Source organism: Eubalaena glacialis, chromosome 8 (genome assembly GCF_028564815.1).
Source record: "Eubalaena glacialis isolate mEubGla1 chromosome 8, mEubGla1.1.hap2.+ XY, whole genome shotgun sequence".
In the NCBI taxonomy this organism is placed as follows: domain Eukaryota; kingdom Metazoa; phylum Chordata; class Mammalia; order Artiodactyla; family Balaenidae; genus Eubalaena; species Eubalaena glacialis.
The window spans coordinates 17,443,905-17,471,688 of NC_083723.1; the positions used below are offsets into that span (position 1 = coordinate 17,443,905).

Sequence of the window (27,784 nt, forward strand, 5' to 3'; positions counted from 1 at the left end):
TTCTTTTGTATTTTATCTCAGTGTGATTGTTTCTTTCCCACAGCCAAATGAATTTTAACTGGTATAGCCTCCCCAGCAGGACTGTTAGAAATTAGTTGGAGTGATCCAGCCAAACCACTTTACCAATCACGTGGACCAAATGGTAGCTAACAGTTTTCGAGTCTATGAGATACTGTATATTGTTTTCAAAATGTATTTTTAAATGTTCTTTTCTATTTAGATTTTTACTAAGGTAAACCAGCTCATCGAACATCTCAATTACCAAGTTTTATCATATACATTTATACACAAAGAACGTTGTCTTCAAAGTCACCCACTAGTGTTTCTGCGAGATACATAAATAAAGTGTAGGAGAGGGGAGGGTTTTTCAGACTACATGGAGGGGTAACAGCACATTACACATTAGAGACGATACCTTGATCCTAAGGCAACATAATTTTCAGACTGGAATTTATGGACCTGATCAAAATACATAAGTTATAGTACTGAGAAATGAACACTGCAAGTCTGGTGCTGCGAATCCCCGTGGGGACAGGAGTGAAATGGGATTTTCTCCAAAATCTTCTGTGTCATTTAAAGCTCCTGATCTTTCTACCACTGGATTTTATTTACATTTCAGGGAGCTTAATGATGTAATGACTTAGGGATCCAGTATCTGCTTTTCTATGTTAAAACTCAATCTTACTTTAGTATTTTTCAGAGCTACAGAAACAGATTTTTGTTTTATTTAAGGCCAAATAGAAGAAAAGAAACTTTTGCAAAGTATGTACTCAAAAAAAAAAAAAAAAAAAAAGTACATGATTACTTTCCATTTCCAGGCTCAGTAATCTCCTATTGAGTTTACTTTCTACTAAATAAATAATAGGAGAATGGAGCTAAAGGACACAGCTTTAAAACTGTTTCAAACCAAACTGGACAAAGTCTTGCAAAAACATTAAGACCTCCAAGAAATCAGCTTCTGAGCAAACTATCAGACTCATAGATTTTAAAACACAATAACTGCTGTACTGACATTTTAGATGTAATTTCACTGTGATTTTTTGTTGTTGTTTCAGAGTAAGCTTCTGTTGTGATAAAACAGTAGGAGCAAAAGGCTTTTCCCAGCGTTTTTCTTGCCTAGAAATACTTACTTGTCTAAGAAAAATAACATTATCACTTTGGGAAAGATAGCTAAAAACATTTTTCATCACACACTATATTTTTGCAAGAGAAATAAAACCATCTTTCCTCTTATCCAAAGAGAGAGACGCTTTGGATCGAAGTAATTATACAGAACATGAAGAAGAAGTAAACTATCAGAGATAAGACTAGGAAAAGAAACAGTCAAAATTAATTCCATTATGCCTCCTGTTAACCTATATGCCTGTTAACACCTTTTCTATTATTAGTTTCTTTATCCAATACGGGAGTATAATTTAAAATCAACGCATTCAGTAAATTACATACCCTGGACTCAGCATCATCTTCTTCTTCATCAGGATTATAAGCTTCTGCACATACTATAAAAATAAAAATGGACATTTTAAAGATTCCTTCACCAAGAAACATGCTACAATAAATATATCTTTAAAAATTAGTGAACAAAAAGAGTGCTGTGGTGTAAAAAACCATTAATTCACCTCACCCAGGGCAAGCAGTCTACCCCCCAAAGCCAGTTTGCTATTGCAATTTATAAGGAATTTACTACAATATAAAGCTGCACTTTAAGACACTGATAACTGCTTCCTTTCTCTTATTCAGAGAAACATAGCTAACCTCTTTCACCTTCATTTCCAAGCTATAGAAATGCATAAGATCAAAAAATTACCTGAAAGAACACACACACACACAAAGTCTAAGTCTGCTTTGAAATGATCAATTTAATCAAGCAGTTATGAGTAACTTTCATAAATTATCCATAACTCAATCTTCCAGGAACAAATACTATTAATATTTTGCATATTCCTTTCCAGTCTTTATTCTGAGCTGAGCTCATACTGCATCCACAATTTTAAAACCTGCTTTTTCATTTAACACTTAAGAATTCTGTATGCCATTGGAAACATTTTGTAAATATTGTTTTAAGGATTGCTAATTATTTACATAAGCTATAATTTACCACACCCCTAATGCTAGACACGAAGCTGGCTTCTGTTAAAACAACCTTGCAATAAACATCTTCATGCATAAATATTTGTCTACATTTCAGATTATGCTGTGGAATTATTCCCAAATGTTATTTTGGGGGCTAAAAGGCATGACAACTTTTAAGGCATATTTATCACCATGTTTCTTCCCAATGGGATTATACCCATCCAGTGTCCTATAAGAAATGTGTAAGGAGACTCCTCTAAATGGTACCGCAGACTTAGACATCAATGCTCAAAATCTCTGCCAATTTAAATGAAAAAAAGATTTAAATTTTTAAGTATTACTGAATTTGAACAATGTTCAAATGATTGTAAGCTGACTGTATTTCCTCTTTTGTTCCTATGTCTGAGGCATTTATTTTTGTATTTGGTTTTCTTTTTGACTTATACCAATTTCTCAATACCACTTCGTCATATTTTTTATAATCATTTTATCCAGTTTGCTTTTTTTTTGGCCATGCCATGTGCCTTTCAAGATCTTAGGCCCCCAACCAAGGATTGATCCGGGGCCATGGCAGTGAGAGCGAGGAATCCTAACCACAGGACCACCAGGGAATTTCCTCCAGTTTGCTTTTTAACTATAATTACCAAGTTTTTTTTGTTTTTGTCTTTGTTTTTTTTAACCAATTATGCATGCTGTTTGTTTTTAATGTAATGACATCAGGGAAGAAAATTCCCCAATATGATTTAAACCCAATGTTAAACATCACAAAGGTACCATTGCTTTTGAGTTTGGTATTTGTAAGTCTTCTTTATTTGCAAATCTACAGATCTGTAACTTCTCTTCTTTCACTTTGTAAAGGTAGACCTTTTTACATTTACCCTTTAATCCATGTGGACTTGATTCTGGCATGGATGTAGAAATTTAAAGAGCAGAGGACAGGTGAAAGGCTGACAAATGTCTTTCCAGGGGCCTCAGGATGGTCTCAGGAGTATTGTCATCTTTAGTTCAACGACTGTCATTATTATTACAAAACCTGCCGGTAGCTTTCTTTTCTCCAGGCATTGCTCTATACACCTAGGCCAGTGAGTGCTTCTTAACCAGGGCCTATTCTGCCCCACAGCATGATATTTAGGCAATGTCTGGAGACATTTTGGTCGTCACAGTTGCGGGGGGTTAAGAGGAAGCTGCTGGGGGAAGCCAGGGATGCTGCTAGACACCCCGCCCTGCACAGTACAGCTCCCTCTCCCCCTCTCCCCAAGAAAGAACGACCTGGTCCAAAATGTCAACAGTGCTGAAGTTGAGAAACCCTGACCTGGTGTATATTTTCCCCTTCAATCTCGCAACAACCCTAAGATAGGTGTCATAATCACCACCTGGCAGATGAAAGAACAGGGCACAGTTACGTATCTTGGCCAACATCACACAACATCGCACATCATCCTGTAGCACCACAGGACTTGACCCTAGGGCTGTCTGGCTGACTCCAAAGGCCTTGTTCTTTTCTTTTTTTTAATGTTTTAGAAAGCAGCTTTATTGAGATAGAATTCACATGCCATACAATTCAGCCATGAAAAGCGCGCATTCAATGCTTTTTGGTATACTACATTATTAACTTTTAAAACCTGTGGTAGAATATATATAACACAAAATTTGCCATTTTTAAGTATACAATTCAGTGGCATTAAGTACATGCACAATGTTGTATAACCACCACCACTTATATCCAAAACCTTTTCATTACCCTAAGCAAAAACTCTGAAACCACAAAGCAACAACTTCCCATTCCTCCCGCCCCCCGCCCCTGGTAACCTCTAACCTTTCAGACTCTGTGAATTTGCCTATTCTAGGTACCTCACGTAAGTGGAATCATATAATATTTGTCCTTTGTGGCTGGCTTATTTCATTTAGCATGATGGCTTCCAGGTTCATCCATGTTGTAGCAGGTGTTAGAACCTCATTCCTTTTTATGCAAAGGCCTTGTCCTTAACCACTGTTCTGTGCTTGACGGCTTTGGTGAATTCACCAGCTCAATGCCTGGACATCAGCATTCCGCCTCAGAAACCTAACAGAAGGGGACCTTCTTCCCGGGACAGGCTCCCATTAAAGAACCTCACTGACGCATATCACCAGAATGGCAGCTTAGTAACTAACTTCCCGAATCAGTATGGAGTCAGCGTTACCAGCCAGCTCTCTCCTTGCAGGAAGACCACAGGAGAAGCCAAATCACAATTAAAAGGTTCCTTGGTGAGAAGGAGATGGGAGGAAGAGAGAGTTTGTCAAATAAATTGACTATTTAATGCATCAGTCTGGGACAGCCCAAGGCATCCATACACAATACACATGGCCCTGCTCATGTGGCCCAGACTCTTGAACTGTGTTGCTGCAACTTTCCTAAAAGCAGGAGAGCATCTACCTCTAAAGCTTGGCTCCATAACTTTCTGTATCCATCTTTGACCAACCTCACTGGCAGGACTGATACATAATTTGCAGGGCTCAGTGCAAAATGAAAATATACGCCCATTTTCAAAAGTTAAGATTTTTAAGAGGGCAAGAGCAGAACACTAAACCAAATTAGAGGCCCTTGTGAGGCTGGGGCCTGTGAAGTCAACCACTGTCATAGGATCTATATGTTCAGTGAGGTGACAGCGTCGATAAGATACTATGTTCTTTAAGGTAACCTGTTATAAACAGCCTTGACCCATTAGTGTTGATCTTAAGTTTTAATTCACAGAATGAAATCTTAATCCTCTAATTTCTAAGTTTCAAGTCCCTAAATGCTGACTAAAAATCATCACTAGTAAGAATCTATTTTCTTTCTAAATAACTTATCAATTGCCCCAGTATTATTTATTACTTAACACCCTTCTGATCTGTGATACCTACCTTATCACATGTTTGTTTGTTTATTTCTGGGCTATCCATTTCATTGAACCATTTATTGTGCCAATATTACAAGGTTTAGTTCTTGGCACTGATGTGCAATTGTTTCACTATATTAAAATTCACCTACTGCCTCCTCCTACACCCAAATCAAAATACAGCACCTGCAGTTTTGTGCACAGCCATGGTGGCTCACACCTCCTTATCTTCACTGCCACAGTCTCCTCCTCCTCTCCGAGCCAGCCCTTCTCTCCAGCCCCAACTAAAAAGTCCGATTAAGAGTCACGTGTTGACCTCTCGCCTGCACAGGGCTAACTCAGGATACCCCACTGCTGTGCTCCCTTTGCATTGTCCCTAGAGTGTGGGCACAGCTCATTACCATCACCTACCACACTTCACTCTACCAAAGATGTTACCATCTGTTGCCCCTTCAGGCTGGAACTGTAGCCCTTCAGGGACTGACTGTGTGCTTTGTTCATTTCTATATTTCCCTAGCACTGACCTGGCACAGTGCCTGGCTCAATGCATTTTTTTGAATGAATGACTGACTGATGAACAAACAAGCTTGACAGTCCTTGAAGGCAAACACAATGTCTCTTTTAAATATCTCCCAATAGTCTACCTGTATTATACACTCTCAAACAAACACACGTAGAATGAATGAATGAATAAAAAGTTGTTCTTTTTTGTTAAAATATCCTGCACCATTTGTCCAAAAAAATGGGGACAGAGAGGTTGAGTGAAAATGAGGACCTTTTGTCTTGTTCACCAAGGGGCCAAGCACAGAGATTAGGAGTTCAGTAAATATCTATACAAGGAATGAATGGATGAAAGACTATGTCTGGATGGATCCTCAAACCAAAGCCTCCAGATAACCTGAGCTGCCTCGAATTTTTTTCTGAATTGTAGCCCCTCCCTCCTGGGCAATCTGAAATTGAGCTGAAGCTATATATTCTATTCTTTGTTTGGCAATTACACAGTAATGAAGAGCAGAGTCTTTTTCTTTATGTGAACCCTACATTGGGTTTTTCCTGTCATGTTGTGCATATATGTATTTCGATAATACATTAGTCATCTAGAATGCTCCAAGAATTTAAGTAGTTTCCCACATTGCAGACAGTGTAATGTGCACTGGTGTAGCCAGACAACTGTCAGGGTTTGCAGGACAGAACAGGGAAATGAGAACTATATTGGGTCTGCATCTTCTGGGGCTTGGCCCTCAATCTCTTCATGCACTGCGTGCGTGCGTGCGCACGCACACACACACACACACACACACACAGTGTGATAGACAAGGGACAAGGGTTTCTTTTTCCTCCTGGTGCCAAATACATGTTGTCTTTTCCAACACCATTTCTCCAACTCTCTGACACCAACCGAATGTCCAACAATTCAAATCAATTCTGACACTACCTACCCGCAGTTAGCATCAGATCCCACAAGTTAAAGGGCTCAGTCCCACAAGAGTGCCCCCACTTCAGACACCAATCACAATTCCCAGGCTACCCATACTTCTGACCGACCAGCTATAAACTGGGGGTTCCCATGACGCCCTCCTCAGGTTTGATAATTCACTAGAATGACTCACAGAACTCAGGAAGTGCTTTCCTTACTCTTAGCAGTTTATTATAAAGGATACAACTCAAGTACAGCCAAATGGATGAGATGCACAGAGCAAGATATAGTGGGAGGGGGTCAATGCCCTTTCTGGGTGTGCCACTCTCCCGGCTCTTTGTTGTGTGCCCCAATCTGCAAGCTCTCTGCACCCTGTCATTTAGAGGTTTCTATGGAGGTTTTATTACATGGGCACCAAGTGTTAAATCATTGGCCTTTGGTGATTAACCCCATCTCCAGTCTCTCTCCCGTTCTCCGAGGTTGGGCTGAAAGTTCCAAGCTTCCAATCAAAGTTTGGTCTTTCTGGGACCAGCCCCCATTCTGAAGTTATCCAGGAGCCCCTCAGCCAAGAATCACTGGTTAGCACATCAAAGAAACTCAGGAGATCCCCAGGGTTTTGGAAGCTCTGTGCCAGGCGCCGGGACAAAGACCAAGTATCCCTCTTATTATACCGCACAAGGGATTACACCAACTCCCAGGGTTTTTCACCAAGTGCCCACTATACTTTGTCGGGAATGTATAAAAATCAGTACAGTCAAAACAACTGTGACCTGGACAAGATTACATAACCCTGTGCGCTCTGACAAAGCTAACAAAGAATAAAGGAAGCAGACCAAGCCCCATGAGTCACTGGGCCTCAGCACCTGGCACGGAGCCTTGCACACAGTATACCCTCAATAAATATTTGCTGAAGGAATCAAAAGCGAATGTGGCCTGTACAGAAAGACTGCATGGTTTAGAGGCCTAAAACCTAGGGAAAAATGGACTTCTACAAAATATATGAAATTTACTTTCCCAATGTTCTCAATACACTAAGATTCCAGCACACTTATTTAAATGATAATCAGATTAAAATAAAGCTATTATAACAGCACAGGTGTATTAGACAACAGAGCTCTGATTCAATATGGTTAAACTTAGCTTACTGAAGTGGAAATGTCCTCCTACAAAGGGAAAAAAAATGTACCTTTAACAAATACTAGTTTAAGGCATGCATTTTCAAACAAGAAGATTAGCTGGAGGAAGGGGCGTAAAAAACAACCACCCTTTTTTTTCAATATAAAACACAGATATACATACAATTCTTAACCAGATATATAGTATATCTGTTGTATTAAAATCTCATGGGGGGGTGTGGCAGTTAGGGAGAAAAAGTCTAAAAAGACTTGGGGTAGACGCAATGACAAAAATAAGATTGAGCGACACTGGTACACAGGTATACTAGTTGTAAGTGAGTAAAGGGAAGAGGCACAACGACAAGCCATAGACTTTCCCCCTCCCCCCTTCACTCACATTTCTGCCCAGGTAACTTGGTACCTATCTGCTGTGACATATCAGTGATCACCTTAAAGTGTAATTCATAAAGCAAAGGCATTTGGACAATATGTCAAAATACAGACGTTCACATTTAGATCCCAAATCACATTCAAGCAAAAGGACCCACAGGAAATCTGATTTATTCATTCAAAAAAATAGTTTTTGAAATGTGGGAGGTGATGCAAAAAACACGATGCAAAGTACCTATATTATCACTCTGTATTATACTATGTAAGTTGTTACATCTATGTATTTTATATAACTTTATTTTTTATCGAAATATAGTTGATTTATAATATTGTGTTAGTTTCAGGTATACATGATTCAGTTATACATACATGTATCTTTCTTTAGATTCTTTTCCATTATAGTTATTATAAGATATTGAGTATAGTTCCCTGTGCTATACAGTAGGTACTTGTTGGTAAATATTATATAGAACTATGTACCATGTATAAACCATTTGTTCTCTCGGCGATCACAGCCTAGAAAACAAGAAAATAGAAATAGAATAGCCACAATAACACTAGTGCCACGATGGAGGTGTGTACAAAGTATGTAGGAGCACAGAAGAGAAAGGGGTGACCTGCTGCTCAGAGAACAAGGCTTTGCAGAAAAACAGACTCTCTAAATAGTTAATGAAGAATGGGAAGAAGTTTCCTGAGAAAAGAGGAGATTGTTTTGTTCACTGCTGTATTTCTAGCACTTGGAAGAGTGAATGGGACACAGTAAATGTTAACAAAAATGGCTGAAGAAATGAATAGTTATTTTAGTATCTCTTCATTGCCCCTTAGACCGATGGAAACTGCATCTGTCAGGGTAGACTGGCTTATGCTACAGTAACAAGCATCCCCAAATCATCGTGACTTAAAACTACAGAAGTTTACATCTCGCTTACACTATATGTCCATCTCAGGACAGTGGGTACTCTGCCCCATGTGTTCTTTACAGAGGGATGCAGGCTGACAGAGCTGCCACCATTTAGAATGTCACCAGTCCCCAAGACAGTGGCAAATTACTCACTGGCTCCTGATGGGGCTCAAGACACAGCACCGCAAAACATGGTACCCCAAAACATGGCACACTGGCATACTATCTTAGGCTGAAGGAGTTTGAGAAAATCTCAGAAGCAGGAAGGTCACTCTGACCTTCACCCCCCTCCCCTGCCTTTCTTCCCTGAAAGTAGGAGATAAACCTCCCATGTGAAAGATACCTTCTCCTTGTACCAGGAGGAAGGGAGACATTCTTATCACCAGGGCAGAGAATGCTGTATAAACAAACTTTGTTACTCCTTCACCATTTAACTACCCACAGCCCAAATCCCTTTGTCTTGTCAATTCTTCACAAATTTACTGTTTTTTTGTCTAAAAGGTGTAAAAGCCTCCTGCTCTGGTCACTTCTTTGGGTCTTCATTTTCTCGTGAAGGCTCCCATGTATATGTAAAACTTCAATAAAATTTGTATGCTTTTCTTCTCTTAATCTTGTCAGTTTAATTCTTAAGCCCAGCCAGAGACCCCCAAGAGGGTACTGGAGAATTTTTCCTCCCCTCTGCTCCCAAAGCTTCAGCGTGGAAGTGATGCATGTCACCTCTGCCAAGAAGGAATGTACATCACATTTCATAGGACAAGTGACATGATCTTTCCTAACGTCACGGAGACATGGAAGTGTGATCTTACCATGTGCCCAGAGGAGAGAACACCGTCTGATGGCCCTAAACCCAAGGATTCCTCTCCCTCCTTCTCTCTCTATTAGGGGCTTAAAAGGGGAGGGAGAGAGAGAGTATTGAAATCAACCTCACAGTTTACTTACAAACAGTGAAAAAAAACTTAACTTAAAAATCTACAGAGTAAGGGTGGCGCAGTGGTTAAGAACCCACCTGCCAATGCAGGGGACACGGGTTCAAGCCCTGGTTCAGGAAGATCCCACATGCCGCGGAGCAACTAAGCCCGTGTGCCACAACTACTGAGCCTGCGCTCTAGAGCCTGCGAGCCACAACTACTGAAGCCCACGCACCTAGAGCCCATGCTCCACAACAAGAGAAGCCACCGCAATGAGAAGCCCGCGCACAGCAACGAAGAGTAGCCCCCGCTCACCAAAACTAGAGAAAGCCCGCGCACAACAATGAAGACCCAATGCAGCCAAAAATAAAATAAATAAATTTTTAAAAACTCATTATAATCTACTATGTTACTGCCTATATTTCAGCTATAATACAAAAAGAGCAATATAAACACATCCTGAACCTATCTTGCAGAAATGTTGGCAAGCTTCATTAAATAGTACTTAAGTGAATATTTAATTCCCAAATCAGTTATGTTCATGTCAGAAAAATTTTTAAGATTTTAGCCAAGATACTTAACTGTATAATCCTGTCTTGGTGAAATGAAAGAAACACAGCTTCCACTTAATCTAGTTGGTTTTACCTCTCCCTAAGGTTATCAATGGGGCTTTAAGAATCAGCCCCTCAAAACCATCTTCTGGTTCTCTATAAAATTTTTTTTAATTTTATATTGGAATATAGTTGATTTACAATGTTGTGTTAGTTTCAGGTGTACAGCAAAGTGATTTAGTTATATTTATCAAGAACCATTCATACCTCACAAGTAAACCACCATGTTCAGGACACTATTGGATCAGTGTCACTAAGATACTTAAATGAGCAGCAAAAGAGAGCTTCAAACAAATGAGAATTTGCCCATCACTTGCTATTTTCCTATTATTAAAGCTACAGAAACCAAAACATTTTTTAATCTGTTTTTTAAAAAACATGTAGGAAGCAACCTAAATGTCCATCGATAGACAAATGGATAAAGAAGATGTGGTGTATATATAAATACATATATACATACATTTATATATACACAATGAAATATTACACAGCCATAAAAAAATGGAATCTTGCCATTTGTGACAACATGGAAGGATCTAGAGAGTATTATGCTAAGTGAGATAAGCCATACAGATAAAGACAAATACTGCATGATTTGACTTACATGCAGAATCTAAGAAGCAAAACGACCAAACCAAACACAGACTAATAGACACAGAGAACAAAACAAGTGATTGGCAGAAGGGAGGCATTAGGGTGGATGAAATAAGTGAAGGGGATTAAGAGGTACAAACCTCCAGTTATATAATAAATAAGCCACAGGGATGTAATATACAGCATAAGGAATATGGTCAATAGTATTGTAAGAACTTTGTATGCGGACAGATAATTACTAGACTTATCCTGGTGATCATTTCATAATGTATATAAATATCAAATCATTATGTAGTAAACCTGACACTAACATAATATTGTATATAAACTGTATTTTTTTAAGTGTAAATTTTTCTTCAAAAATGCCTCCCAAGGAAAAACAAAGGACTAACTATGTCACAACCCATATACACATGGTAAGTAAATTTTTATTCTAGACTTGGGTTCCAAAGCAATGAAAAACTTTAGTTATGAAGTACGTGGACTCAATCATTGAATCTATCCCCAATCCACTTTCTTTCCACCACATGTTCAACCCATATACATTCAGTCTATAAAATATCCATCACCTCTTTTAATAATTAACTCGTTTATAAGGAGTATGGCACAATTAAGAGGACAAAGCATTCAACACGTTTATAAAAAGAAGCATGTCTATCAACATGAAGTGTTTCTGTGAGGAGGAATCCAGAATAGGATAGACTCAAATACTCTACAGAATACCACTGTTCATAGGCTATGAGTAGCCTGTGGGATTCAGAGAATGGAGGAAACACCATATGTGACCTCACTCCCTCTCACATGGAACAATGGTCCCCCTGTAGCTACTGACATTCCTTCCATCAGTAAGGATTTAAGAAAATTAACAATGTGAAGATCCAAGAAAGGTCAAGTGCATGTAATCAAAGGACCCAATTTCTGGGTATTTTCCAGATCATATATTCCAAACAAATGTTCTTTAAGTAAAAGTATAAAAACTTACAAATGACCAAGAGTAAGACAAATAGATACAATAAAAGAGCCTTAAGAATAATTCTGAGAACATATTTTGATAACCATTAATGCTTCAAAGCCCTTGTATGTGCTTGCCACTAGCCACTACAATTCCTCAAAGATATTCTCCAGAACTATTAAGTAGCAGACAGCAAGTGGATCTGTTTGTACTAGAGGACAGTGGTGTAATAGAAATTATATTTATGCTTTGCTGAAAATGGTCTAAGGAAGACTTCTGAGCATTATATTTGATGCATAGTGTGGGTTTTCAGAAATTAATAGCCAAGGAGAAATCAAAAAAGAATTCTAATTCTTTGATTAAAAGGCCAGCAAACAGTTTCCTAAGAGTTTGTGCAAATGCTCTATTGTTCAGATAATGTGATCACCTCTTGGCATTGGTCTGAGACCTTGAATCACATTAAAGTAATATGAACACAAGTTCTAGCTGATAATGAATGATACACTCATATTTATCAAAATAGAATTTTGTCCTTCAGACACAGCAGAGCTACGTAAAGCTTAAAAATAATTTTGTTTACTGTTTTTGAGACTAACACTGTCTAACATGTACCTATGAGAGGATTACAGGAACAGAAAAACTACAGATTCTTCTAATTTATTAATAAACTTTCAGAACCAATATCATTTGTCAAGATGATTCTTGGATGTGATATTTGGACTTAAATATAGCTAGAGTTACAGGAAAATAGTTTAGTCAATTTCCAGCTTCCAGATTTAGTAATAAAACTAAATGTAAGCATTACAGGAATATCTTTCAGTTAAGTCTCTCTATGTGATTATCAGAAGTCTAATAAGAATTTCGATGCTATTTTAGAAAAATATCATCTAACTGTAACAGGACAATGCATACTAACATCCAAACACTTATAATATATAATATATATACACAAGTAAAAGCAAGTCAGTCTAGCTTATTCATTATTTAAATTCAAAAGAAATTAATCCTAATAAACAGCTTAGTAGGATTTTCTTCTCCGAGCAAAGAAAAAATCCATTTCTAATTTTTTAAAGAGAAACTTCAAAAAAAAGTCAAGATTTGTGAGGCAATAAATGATAATGAATTTAAAAGAATTTTTAATTTAAAAAATGATATAAAGTTAAGATAGGAGATATAGAAATAAAATAGCAATTAAGCATTTAAAATCTAATAAATTAGCAAAATGACATGATTTTACCAAAATTTCATTTTGGAGAGGGTGCCCAGCTTAGAGTGAACTTTTTCATACACTGCTGTGAAACTCTAAGCGGCGGGTGGGGTGGAGATGGAGGGGTCAGTCTGAAAATAGTTATTAAAAGCCTTGAAAATGCTCGTGCTTAATTCAGCAAGTGCTCTTCAAGTAATCTAATCTGAAGACATCCTGACAGCTGAAAACAGAAGAAATGTAAATTCCCAACAATAAACAAATGAATTATGATAGATATCCATACATACTACTGATATACTCTACATCCATTTAAAGATTGTGTTTTACAAAAATATCTAATAACACAGGAAGATGTTCACCAAATCTGAATTAGGTTGCTTTTTTTGTTTGTTTGTTTGTTTTTAAAAAAACAGGTTTCAAGACAGATAAATGACCTGAGCCCACAGATAGTATGCATGAAGTCTGCAGAGGAGATACCAGAGTTCATACGGTGGTTTTCTTCTTCGAAGTGTGATTGTGATGATTCTACTTTTCCTATTTGTGCCTTCCTAGGTTTTCCTCTTTTTCAATGTGCTGTGTTTATAATCAGAAGTAAAGGATTTTTTTTCCAAAAAGAGATGATTGTAAAACTCTTTGAAACATTCATATCTCAAACATAAAAGGGCTTAAAAACATAATAAATGTTGTTACCTTGCCAAAAATCACTTTCTTTTAAATGCATCTAATCCCTTTTCAAAATAACTTTTATAATTTAATACTTCCTAAAAACATACAGCTTCTTCAATTGGCAGAATCAAGGTACAAAAACTTATTAGAAAGTAGTTACGAAAAAAAATCTCATTAACGATATTATTGTAAAACTGAACTCTTTCTAATAGAACTTTTCACATAAAATAAAAATACTGACCTGATGTCTACCTTAATCTTATAAGAATATGGCTTCCTCTACACCTTGAATATTAAAAAAACATCTTCAGGTGTTCAGAACAGCAGAGTGAGGAGTATGGCAACTCCTCACCCCAAAAGCAACGATAAAACAAAATACAATTTTCACAAAAAAAGTAAAACAAAAACATTTCAGGACTCTGGAAATCAACTGAAGGCATACAAATTGAAAAGCATTTATTCATGAAAAACTACTGAACCTCAAGTTAGAACAGCGGGACTGTAAAAACACTCCTGCGTTCTTCCTTTACTCCCAGCTACTACCACATTCACAACACTTCTGACACCACGCGTGAGAGAGAGCTAATTCCCACACTAACCCATCCTCCTTCAATAGCCGGATGTCCACAATTCCATTCAGTTCTGACACTATCGACCTGGAGTTAGCATCAGATCCCACAAGTCAAGGGTTTAGTTCCACAAGACCACCCCCCACTTCAGATGCCAATCACAAGTAGTAGGTCCCCAGGTTACCCACAACTTCTGTCCAACGTGGCTATATATTTTAGGTCCCCAAGGCCCTCTCCTTGGATTTGATCATTTGCTAGAACAGCTCACAAAACTCAGGGGAACATGTTTACCAGTTTATTATATAATAAAGGATATGATAAAGGGTACAGATGAACAGCCAGATGAAGAGATACATAGGACAAGGGCTGGAAGGGCCCCAAGTGCAGGAGCTTCTGTCTCCGTGGAGTTGGGGTGCATCACCCTCCCAGCATGTAGATGTGCTCACCGAACCCTGTACTTTGGGGATTTTTATGGTGGCTTCCTCACATAGCCTGATCATCATCACATGATTGATGATGATTAACGCAATCTCCAGCCCCTCTCCCTTTCCCAGAGAATGGCAGGTAGGGCTGAAAGTCCCAAGCTTCTAATCCTGGCTTGGTCTTCCTGGTGACCAGCCCCCATCCTGAAGCTATCCCCAAGCCCACCAGAAGTCTCCTCATTAGAACAAAGACATTCCTATCACCCAGGAAATTTCAAAGGATTTGGGAGCTCTGTGTTACGAACAAGGATCAAAGACCAAACATTAGGACAAAAGATGCTTCTACCGCTCTTACGACTTAGAAAATCATAAGGGTTTTAGGAGCCCTGTACCAGGAACTGGGGACAGAGACTAGTATACATTTTTTCCATTATTTCACAGGGAGTCTACGGCATTCCTGCTTAGGACTGCTACCCCATATGCCCCAGCCCCAGGATGGTCAGCAGCGTAGTTTTACCAGCTTTGCCGCTGGAGGTGGCTAACTTAAGAGTAAAGTGCAAAAAACTCCATGCCCAGCAACACAGTTGGGAATGGTGATCATGGTGGTAGACAAACAGCAAGGCTAGCAGGTTACCTAGCTGGAGGCTGTGGTCCTGGCTGCAGCAAACATCACACTAACAGACTAACCAGAAATTTTTAAAAATGAGACAACCACAGAAGAGCTTCAAAAGCTCTCCAAGCAACCATGGCCCACTGGAAGGCTGTGTGGGCACACAGGAGAAACCGGACAGGGCCCAACCTATCCAAATATCCCCGGCTGTCCATGAGACTGTAGCACATGCAGAGAACACAGAGATGGCAGTCAGATGTTAGATACACTTTAAAACTACCTGAAACAATTCAAGAGAAAAAAACCCAAACAATCCAATTAAAATATGGGCACAGGATCCGAAGAGACATTTTTCCAAAGAAAGCATACAAATGGCAAGCAGGTACATGAAAAGATGCTCAACATCACTAAGCACCAGGGAAATGCAAATCAAAACCACAATGAGATATCACTTCACATCTGTCTGAATGGCTATTAATTATCAAAAAGACAAGAAATAACAAGCCATGGTGAGAATGTGGAGAAAAGGGAACCTTTGTGCATTATCAAATTCGTGCAGCCACTACGGAAAACAGTATGGAAGTTCCTCAAAAAATTAAAAATAGAACTACCATACAATCCAGCAATTCCACTTCTGGGTATTTATCTGAAGAAAACGAAATCACTGTCTTGATTATTTACAGTAGCCAAGACGTGGCAGCAACTTAAATGCCCATCCATGGGTGAATGGATAAAGCAAACGTGGTATTTACATACAATGGAATACTATTCAGCATAAAAGAAGGAAATCTTGCCATTTGCAACAACATGGATGGACCTTGAGACCATTATGCTAAGTGAAATAAGGCAAACAAAGACAAATGCTGTATGATCTCACATGTAGAGAATCTTTAAACAAACAAACAAAAAAATCCAACTCACAGACAAAGAGAAGAGATTGATGGTTGTCAGAGGGGAAAAAAAGCTACCGAAATTTGAACATGCTCCCCAACTCACACAGAGATCCATCAGCTAAAGGCATTTGACTATAACCTCTAACCAATCATGGACTGAAAACTAAGCCATGCAGACACAGGGGCTAACCCTGGAGAGCCAGGGTTAAAATTTTTTTAATTAAAAAATTTAAGGGACTTCCCTGGTGGCACAGTGGTTAAGAACCCACCTGCCAATGCAGGGGACACGGGTTCGATCCCTGGTTTGGGAAGATCCCACATGCCGTGGAGCAACTCAGCCCGTGCGCCACAACTACTGAGCCTGTGCTCTAGAGCCCGCGAGCCACAACTACTGAAGCCCGCGCGCCTAGAGGCCGTGCTCCGCAACAAGAGAAGCCACCGCAATGAGAAATCCACGCACCACAATGAAGAGTAGCCCCCGCTTGCCGCACCTAGAGAAAACCGGCGCGCAGCAATGAAGACCCAACGCAGACAAAAATAAATAAGTAAATACAATTTATTTAAAAAAAGAAAAAATTTAAAAAGCAGAGACATTAGCATCTACACACCATGGTGGAGACAGAGTCCATAGATTTAGCCCAGCAAAGTTGCTAAACAAAAAAACAGCAGAAACAAGCCTGACATGGAGTAAATCAGAATTCAGAATTGCTACAAAATATAATCTAAAATGCCAGCTCTCAGCAAACTTGTAAGGCATGCAAAGAAACAGGAAAGTGTGTTCCATACTCAGGAAAATAGGCAGTCAATAGATATTGTCTCTGAGTGGGCCCAGCTGTTGGCCTTCTCAGACAAAGACCTCAAAGCAAACCATAATGCTTTGGAACTAAAGGAAGCCATGTTTAAAGAATTAAAGTATGATGACAATAACTCAATAAAGAGAATCTCAATAAAGAGGTAGAAATTATGATAAAGAAACAAATGAAATTCTGAAATAGAAAAGCACAATAACTGAGATGAAAAACTCACTAGATGGGTTCACCATGTCTGAGCTGGCAGAAAAAAGAATCAAGAAACGTGAAGAAAGATCAACAGAAATAATTCAATCTAAAGAACAGATTAAAAAGAATGAATAAAAATGAAGAAAGTCTCAGAGACCTGTAAGATAACATCAAGCATACTAACCTGCACATAATGGCAGTTCCACAAAAAGAGAGAAAGACGTAGGAGAAACAGGAAAAAATAATGGCCAAAAAACTCTCAAACTTTATGAAAACTGTTAACTTACAGATCTAAGATGCTCAATGAACCATAGCCTAGCATAAACACAAAGGAATTCATACCTAGGCACATTTTAGTTAAACTGTTAAAAGTCAAAAACAAAATCTTCAAAACAGCTAAAGAAAGATTTATCATATATAAGGGAAAAATAAAATAATTAATGGTTAACTTATCAGAAACAATGGAGATCAGAAGGCACTGATGACATATTCAAATTGCTGAAAGAAAAACATTCTCACAAGAATTCTGTATCCAGCAAAACTATCCTTTAAAAATGAAGGTGAAATGAGTTCATTCTCAGATAAACAAAGACTAAGAAAATGTGTTGCTAGCAGATGTGCCCTACAAGAAATACTAAAGGAGGCCCTTTAGGCTGAAAGGAAATGACACCAGAGGCTAACTCAAATCAGCAAGAAGAAATGAAGAGCACCAGAAAAGATAAACATTTGAGTAAATATAAAAGACTGTATAAATACACACATTTGCTCTTTTTTCTCTTAATTTTTACTTTAAAAGACAGGATTGCATAAAGCAATAATTATAACACCAAACTGTTGGGTCTGTAACATATATAATACATATGTCAATAACAGCACAGTGAGCTGACAGTCTAACCTTGCCTCCTTCCACTCCTCCAAGTTCACACACCTGAGCAAGGCAGTCTGATCATTCCATGTGGCTATCCCCACGAAGAGATCACCTCTTCTCAGTTTGTTCCTGGGTAATAACTGAGGTGAAAGGGGTGGCGAGGACAATATGGACTTATTTTGAAACATCAGGAATCCATCTTGACCATTCTTGGGCATGATACATCTCTGACCAAAATTTTTAATGCTTCTCCCAACATACAGAATAAAGCCCAAATTCTTAACAAGTCTTTAAAGGACCCCCCAGCCCATGATCTGATTCTAACCTATTTTTCAAGACTTTCCTCCTATAATAAAGCCCATATATTTCTAACCTTATTAGACTATTCACTATTATCTCAACACATTATTATTTCACGTGGTTTCCCCACTGGAAATGTATCCCTTCCACTCCCCATTCCCAAAATCCTACTCTCTCCTATCAAAATCCTACTCTCTCCTCAAAGCTCTGCACAAATGCCACATCCTCCCTGACACTTTCCCCAAGCACGAAAGTTAGAATTAAAGGTTCCCTTCTAGGTAGGAACACAGAGTGCACCTTATTTGTATCTTCATTTCAGTGGAATCATGTGGGGGGCTAAATTCTAAACAATATATGAGGCAAAATCTCCAACAGTCAATGTTATTCTTGAAAATCCCACAGGAAGCCATTGCTGAAGATGGCCATATAGTTCTAAGTCCACAATAATGCGTTTTCTCTCCAGCATTAGAACAGATTGCTTTTTCTTCTGTTGGGCAGCAGAAGTTGTTGCTGGCTTACATTAAGAAGCCATGTTGTGTGGAAAATGGATTCCTTTGAACCCTGGAAGTGCTGTTACTCTGAGAGGCATACAGGAACGGAGCAAGCCAGCGAGAAGGGTAGACCCCCATCTCCGCCTCACCCACTGAGGGCACAAACTCACTGAGTGGACTGTCCATCTGTTCCTTTGCGCACAAGCTCCCTGTAGAGTGTGTACTATGGAATCGGAGTGGTGGCACCACAACCCAGCTCTGCTGTGCCGTCCTACAGCTGTCTGGTAGGGCAGTCATGGGTACAAGGTCAGCTCTTCCACAGGCTTGGGCACAAGCTAAATCCTCCTCACCTTTAGCAATCTCACTGAACAGTGTCTTGCGAATAGTGAGTTAATGGTAAGTGCTTTTTAATTTAACTGAAGGGACGGCACAACCAACCAGATACAAAGCCATCTCTTCTACAGTTATCAGAGTATAAACATTCCAAAAACAAACATTTTTTTGCACCAAAAAGCAGTTCTCTCACAAATTACAAACCCTTGCAAGTCTAGGGAAAAAAATCCACTCTGATTTAAAAATTCAATAACTTTGCAAAATACGAAGGAGCCAGGTGGTTGGCTGCTCTTAATGTTCAGAAGAAAATAACATCAAAAAAGTTTGTGAAAGGAAAATTACAGTGACCTTTAGCCTCCCATTTTATCTCTTAGAAAAACTTGTATAAATGTAAAGTATTATTTCTTCCTCGAGGCGCTTTCCATTAGTACCCAGATGAATTGATACTCAAGATAATAGTTCCATTCTTTTAAAGAGAAGCGACATTTGTCTGGTATTGGTATTTACTGTCACTCTGCGTGTAAAGCATTATTCTATCATGAAACGGTAATGTTTCTCAACAGAAAAAGACAAATCCAAATGGGTCACCTGCAGTCATACAGGCAGGTGGTGAAACAAGTGACAGGAGCGTTCCTCACACCCAGAGCTCAGGGCTCATCAACTGTCTTTGATTCACAAAGGTACTGAGTACACTGCAGATGTCCCCTTAGGCTGGAAAGGAAGTTCACGAGCCATGGGAGAAGCCGCCTTCCACAAACACAGAGGGCTTCTTCAGGGCAGTCAGTCTAACCTAGGAATCAGCTAGCAGACAGGATCCTAATAACCCAAAATAGGGCAGATAAAATTACTTCCCGGGGAGGTCAGGGTTTCCAAGCCCTGTGTCCTAGCAGACCCCTGACAGGAAAACGAGACAACTTCCAGGTCAATCCAGGATGGCTGGGCTAATTAATTAGAACCCTTTCCTGGGATCTTTGGGGGGCTTGAACCAGAGGGAATGTCAGGTGGGACTCTTTCTGGTGGCTACTGCTGTAAAGTGTGGAGCTGTGGTGGTCATATTCCCATCATGTGGAGAAAGCAGCCTACAGCAGGGGAGAGAATCAGAGACAAGAGATGGGGAGATCCCTACCAGTGTTCAAAGCCCAGGTGCCAGGTGCCCAGCTGCATTCCTGCCCTCCCTGTGGCTGGATGATTTTGTGAGAACCCCACCGCCACCATTATTTCAATAAACTTTCCAGTTTCACTTGATGGAATTCAACATGCATTTCAGTCACTCACAATCAAGGAGACCTCAGAAATTAAGGGGAACACTGGTTCAGAAAGATCAGGACAATAAGGAAAACAAGATAATAAAGGTCCAACCAATACCAAAAATAACTAAAAATAAAACCATACAGCAGTCACTGATAAGGAAATAGTATTTGCAAAATAACACGTTCAAAATCTAATGACTATTCAATGGAATTCTAACAACACAAGTGGGTGATACGTAACTCGGGGACCATGTATGGTTCTGACAGAAGTACCCATGATTCTTTATGTATGATATTAGTCAGAGAACGCAAATGATAAAGGTAGTCTGCAAAACTGAAATTCTTCTCTTCCACCAAGTTTTGCTGTCTTGCAGAACAAATAAGGTTGGCCTTAGGTCTTCAATTTAGTTTTTATGTTCCATGGATTTCAGAACCATTGACTGGTATTTTTAACAGTTTTATTATTTTTATGAAAATGACACACGCACTCTGCAAACAACTCATTTTTTAACTATTAAAGTTTTGTTTTACTATACGCAAAATGCCTCTAACTTTAGCGAAGCTAACACACACAAACGACCTTTCATTACTGACTATTTGTAAAGCTGTGCTTGGTATTTATGACAATAAAGTACTAAAAAGGGTCCCTGCACCCTACTAGCTTATATCCTGCTTAGGGAGATTGATTCATCTAAGACAGGAGTATAAATTATTATCCGTGGTTATACAGAGTGACTGATCTACAGTGTGGGGAAAGGGCATGGGATTTACAAAAAACTGAGGTGTATCCCAGCTCTACCACTTTTTTCCTGCCACTTATTAATTGTGTGACCTCTTTACATTACTAAGCATTATCAATCTCAACTTTTCTCAGCAGTAAAATGTGGCTATTAAGACCTACCTCACAGAGGTGCTGTGATTAAATAAATGCCAGCTGTATAAGAATCACATGAGGTGTAAACCTTGAAAAACAGATTGACATATTTGGCTTAAGCTATCAAAAGACATAAGGACGGAGTAGACTAGATAAACATTCACACTTGCCTATGAATGAGACTAAGCTGCGGTCCTTTGCACACACAATTCCCCTGGAACGCTCCCCCCCCGCCCCCCCTGAGCCCTGCCACCCTGTGCTTCCTACCTGTTGGCCCAAATGTCACCTCCTGGGAGAGGCATTCTCCCCCATGCCAACAGGTGTCATGAGTCACTCAGTGAAGAACTGAGTCACCCCACAGATTCTTATTCAGGATGACACCTGAGTGGGGCTTTAGTCCCTAAGAAAGTCTGTGCTGAAGAGCACACATCCATAGGGAAACTCACTGGGTTCAAGCTTTACCCCCCAGACAAGCTGAAGGATTTTGGACCAGTTATTTAACTTCTCTGTGCTTCAGTTTCCTTGTTTACAAAATGGGGATAAAAATAATAACTTACTCAAAAAGTTGATGAGAGGATTACATGGCATATCTTAAATCAAAGAATGTTTACAATACAGTAGGCAGCCACAGCTAGACTGGATGGGGAGGTTTGAGTTAGGGGTAACAGAAAACAGGGTTACAGGGTAACTGAGTCTAAGTTCTTCAGGGCCTTGAGTCGAATATCAATTTAAAATGTATAGAATTTATGATGTGTGATACGTAGGATATTATGACAAAGATGTGCCAGATGAATTAGGAAAAAGAAGGAAGACTAAAGCAAGAGAGATTACTTAGCCTTGTTACAGCGACCTATGTGTGTTGTAAGTGGTACGGTGCCAATAGAAATAGAAAGAAAGGAGAAGCCACAGTGAAAGTCAGCACTAATCTAGCGACAGACTAGATACGGGGCCAAGGTTATCAAGTGTACACATGAATAATTTAATTAACAGGTATGGTTTCTATCAAGAACTCACTACAGTACAACGAAATCTGATTATCACATTACACTGAGTTACTGAATATCAGAAACAAATGTTTCTAATGAAACGAATATGGGTATTACTAAGTATAAGCCAATAAGAAGCAGTATCTTTTTGAAGCAATATGAAATTAAAACGTATTATTTTTATGGTACAGAACAAGAAGTAAATTCTAGCACAGTAATATAATATACCAATGAAAATTTTGAGAAAGCAGTCTGTTAAGATGCATTTTTTATACTTAACTCTTTCAAGAAGATATTCTTTTGAATATTAATTCTAAGTTATTCTGCAACATCAACTTTCTTCAACATTTGCCTAAATGATGATTTCAAACAAAAATTACTTGAACAAATATAGCATTCTGGTGAGAAAAAAGTTAAACATCATTTACTGGGAACTCAATTTATTCCCTCTACCTGCATTTGTATCTTTCACTGAAAATTATTAAGACTAGAAAATGTATAGAAAGTAGGAAACTAATAGATGATCCTTCTATGTCATACACTGTGCTAGGGACCTGAGCTCACTTAATCCTAACAACCACTGTAGCGGGTAGGGCACCCAATGTCCAGTTTATAAATGAAGACACCGAAGCCAGAGTTCACACACAGCTAGCACACCAGGGAGCGCTTGGATTCTTACCCACGTCTTCAGATGCCAAAGCACAGGAATTTTCCCCTACAATGCCCAGTCTCCTGGGTCTACATAAAAACAAAACATATCACGGATAGCCAAGACAGGGATTTCATGAACCAACTAGGTAAACGGAGAAAAGGGGAACAGCATTCATCGTTATTATAAAATACCTTTGCAAAACACAACTGGCTATACCTATGAAGGACCTTCATAAACTATGGAGTTTATGCCTTTATTTTGTTTCCACAAGAAAGTACTCTTCATGACAGCAGGGAGCTTATGTATCTTGCTCACCATGGCAAGGCCTCAGATCTACAATTAAGAATTTCCAGCACACTGAAGAAACTCAATAAATATTTGTTGAATGGCAGTAGTTCCATCTTCGTCAGCAGAATGGAGTATTTGAAAGAGCACAGGGTTGGCAGACAGAAGGTCTGAATTTGAATCCTGTCCTGCCCCTCTGTTGCTGTTACCCTGGACAAGGGCTTAACCTCTGTGTATCAGTTTCCTCACCTGTAATGTTAGGACAATACACTACCTGTTCTATAGAGGTGCTTTAAGAATAAAATTAATTACTACATGCAAAGCACTCAGAACAGTTCCTGGCTTACGGTAAGCCCTCAATAAATGGTAGCTATTATGATTATTCAAAGGGTTTCTCAGTGGAATTCCAGGTTCTAATTATATACAAATTTGTACACAGAATGGACCCATAGCATGGAACTAAAATTCTAACTTTTCAATATAGAATATCTTTACCTCATGCATACCACATTTCTAATGCCCTTAGTACTTCTGAAGTTAAAAAAGGAAGAATTAAAAAAAAGAAGTCAGTATTTTATGGATGAAAATGGTTTTGGAAGGAAAACCATGAGAAGTGGTTTACACAAATGTTCCTTATGTATTTATTTCATTTCTCTGCTAGATTCCCAATCTAAAATTAACCTTAAGTAACAGGATTTGAGTCATCGAAACAATACAACATACTATTTCAGAGCTGCACATGTCCTTAAAAGGCACAAATTACAACATATACTAATTTCCTATGTATGAAAAAGTGTTCTTGCAGTTTTATAAAACTACACTGTGATTATTATTTTAAAAGCCCTGAAGTATATATAATCTCAAAGAACATGAAAATATGATGCAGAAACAAAATGTCATTTCCCTATGCCATTTCTTGCTCTACGGTTTGGACAGAACAGAGGTTGCTTGTTATATATACTGACTAGCACATCTGAATCATAATTAATGCCTCTTGTTGGGGTTACGAGGTGCTTCAACCAACAGTTTCTAAATAGATAATTCCTAGTTCTGATCCCTCATTATTCACCTAAAACAGGAAAGCATATTCAACAATGTTCTCTGAAATATACCTAAAATTCACAGCTGAATTCTGTGTTACAAAATGTGTTTTGACTTGTACTAAAATAATAGTTGATATGTGTCAGTTATATTTTAAGAACACAATTAATAATTGATGTTATGATCGAGCGGATTCATTCTAGGAATATAAGGATAGTTCAATATTAGAAAATCTGTTAATACAACTTAACATATCATTATGTTAAAAGGGAAAAAAAAATGCTTGTATGAATGCCATGAAGGTATCTGACAAATTCTATTCTTAACTTAAAAAAAAAAATCTCAGTAGTATTAGTAATGCTACTAGGAAACATATTATATTCTTACTATTCTGTAGGAAATGGGTTAAATATTTTACATTGATTATCTCATCAATCAGTTAAGAATACCCCATGAGTTAGGTACTCTTACCACCACAGAAAATGAACTAAAGTTCAAAGAGACTAAACAACCCTCTCAAGGTCAAGCAGTTAGTGAATGGCAAAGCCCAAATTTGAACCCAAAGCCATCTGACCTCAGAGCTCAAACACTTAAATCAGTAAGGGAAAAAAAAATTTTTTTGAACAGGCAGTTAACAGAAAAATAAATACAAATGGCCAAAATTAATGAAAAGATGCCAAGTCTCGCTCATAAATTTTTTTAAATGCCAACTAAAACATACTGATCTATCGAATTGAGACAAATTTTAAAATTCTGCAATTATATGTTAAACATGAGTATAAATTAGTATACTATTTTAAAGGGCAATTGGACAATGCCTACACAAATTTCACATGCTCATACCTCTGACTAAGCAATTCCACTTCTAGAAATATATCCAATGGATGTACTTGCACAATCATGCAAAGACACATGTACCTAAAATGTAAACACCCTGTTATATAAATTTTAATGTATCCATATAATAGAATACCATTCAGTCATTAAAATAAGAATGAGGTACCTCTAGATGTAAGGACATGAAGAGTAGTACAGGGCATACTGTTAAGTGAAAAAGGCAATATGCAAAGCTGGATATAATTTTAATTCTAACTAAATATGTATGTGCATAAAAATGTCCAGGAAAGTACTCAAGAAACCATTAACTGTGGTTACCTCCAGGACAATGATTGGAAACAATGGAAGAAACAAGCACCTGTAGTGTTCATTTTATACCTTTTGTACCATCTGACTTTTTACTATGAGCATGTACCAACTTTATAACAAAGAGATCTTTAAATGATATAAAAGGTACATTATGCACTGATTACAGCTATAAAAAACATGGCTACTGATTCACAAAGATTCCATTTTAGAAACATATTAATAGTTGCACTTGATATATAGTGGGAAATGACCTCATCATTAAAAAGGCCAAAAAGAAAAAGAAAAAAAGATGCTGACTTATTGTTGCCGAAGATAAGGGAGAGCTGAAAATGATTTCAAATCAACACGGAGAACATGAACAAACCATCACCTCTCGGCCCTCCCCTCCGCCCATGCCCACCTCCCCTGGTGCTTCTCATCTCACCCTCTCCCTTCTGTCCCCAAGGAGCATCTCACATACTGTTTTTAGACTGCTCAGAGTGCTGGACTCAGTGGTTCCTAGTTTATACAAACAGATGTTAACTCAGTCTTTTTATTTTCTAGAGGATCCATAATTGCAATAATACAATTCTATAAACCAAGCAAACATGACTTATTCAGTTCCAAGCACCTTCCTTAGGTATACTTGCATCACTAATCTTCTGCTTGATTTGCAGACATCCGAAAAGCATACAGATGGTAGTCATGACAATATAAACTAAATTGATTTTTCCCAATATTAATAATTTCTTTTCCTTCTCCAGGGAGAAACAAAGAGGCATAATAAACCTCACTAAACTGCAAGCAAATCGTTTCTAAAAATGTAGTTAATTCTACGTATAAACAAGTAGTATCATGGTTTATAATATTTCCAGATACTTATCCATTAATTTGGGTGGCAACACAGTATTTTCAGATATCTAGCTGAAAAGGAAAGGGGATAATACTTAAATTTAGATCAAAATTAATCTGAATCAAGATGTCAAGGGGCAGAGGCAGAGCATAAGTCACACCAGGAACTGCTTTTTACACACTTTGTATAAGGACCACTTTGGAAAAGTTGGTTTTAATAAATGGTAGCATCACATGCTACACCAGTTCAGGGTGACGATTTTTTAATAAACCTTTTCTGATACTAAGAAAGAAAAATAAGAAAAAAAAAAATCTGAATCACTCAAACTGATGGCTAAAAGCATCAGAATGTAAACCATTCTGTAATTTTGGGCACAGAAAACTTGACTAACCTTGGCTGTTAGTAAACAACAACAATAAATTAAATGCTTCATTTGTAAGAGTATGTGTAGAAATACAATGCTAGAATGGTACTAGAAACCAATGCTTTTCCTTTGCTTTGTTGGAATTTAGTATATAAAATATATAACATAATTTCAAAATTCAGGATGAAAATTATAATGGAAATATAGCTAGGAGTTGTTCGATTTAGTGTACTCCAGAATCTTCACAAACAAGGGCATGATTTGGCTGTGAAGTATCCAAGATTTTTATAGTACTACTAGCTTGTGACTTCCATTTAATAAAACTGTTAAAAACTACTTCGATTCAATTTTAAAGAATAAATTAATCATATTAAAAAAATAAAAACATGACCTTAAGCATGCTAAACTCTTTGTGCCTCAGTTTTCACACCTGTAAAATGGAGACAATAAGAAACCCTCCTTCAAAGATGGTAGCAGTGATTCTCGTGGGTTATCATGGGGAAGGCGGCTAAGAAGCAGTGCCTGGCACACAGTCCATCCTGCATATATTTTAGTATCATCATCACCACCTACAATACCTTCACAAATTAGACTACGACGGCTCATAACCAAAATAAATGGTCCTTTGAATAAGCTTTTGAGCAACTTCTCGTTAGAGAAATTTATTCTTTGACGAAAGCAAGGGGGAGAGCTTTAGGAATTATAAATTCCTGAAAAACATTCATGACTGTTAAAAACAAGACTACAGGCCCAAAATGGAGTTGCCTCTAATAAGCCTCAGGTCACCAAACTGAGACTTGACTTAATTACAGTTTCTGCTCTCCCAGAAACTGAATCTTAAATCAGCCAATCAGGAGTTGCCTGGTCAGCCCTAGGGAGGCCATCTGCCTGATAGACCCTGCTACTCCCTAAAGGAAAGTGACCTTGCAATAACCAACTCACTTTTTTCCTAGTGTAACTTCCTTGTTCCCACTCCCTTCTGCCCATAAAATTCTTTCACTTGGGGCAGCTCCTCGGAGCCCCTTTCTATCTGCTAGATGGGACGCTGCCTGATTCGAATCAATTTTTCTCAAGTAAACTCTTAAAGTGTTTAATATGCCTCAGTTTATCTTTTAACAGGACTCACAGGCTGCCTTCAGAATATGTAAAGGTCTCTGCCTCTGAATCTCTGTCCAGGA

General features: G+C 38.3%; 1 protein-coding gene across 1 annotated transcript in view; it reads right to left on the reverse strand.

The window, feature by feature from the left end:
* PRKAR2B (protein kinase cAMP-dependent type II regulatory subunit beta) overlaps window positions 1-27,784 on the reverse strand; it is a 108,133-nt gene that overhangs the window by 37,597 nt on the left and 42,752 nt on the right. Inside the window, exon 3 of the mRNA XM_061197601.1 lies at window positions 1,447-1,499. Within this exon, the coding sequence (XP_061053584.1) occupies window positions 1,447-1,499 (53 nt within the window). The remainder of the gene's footprint in view (window positions 1-1,446; window positions 1,500-27,784) is intronic.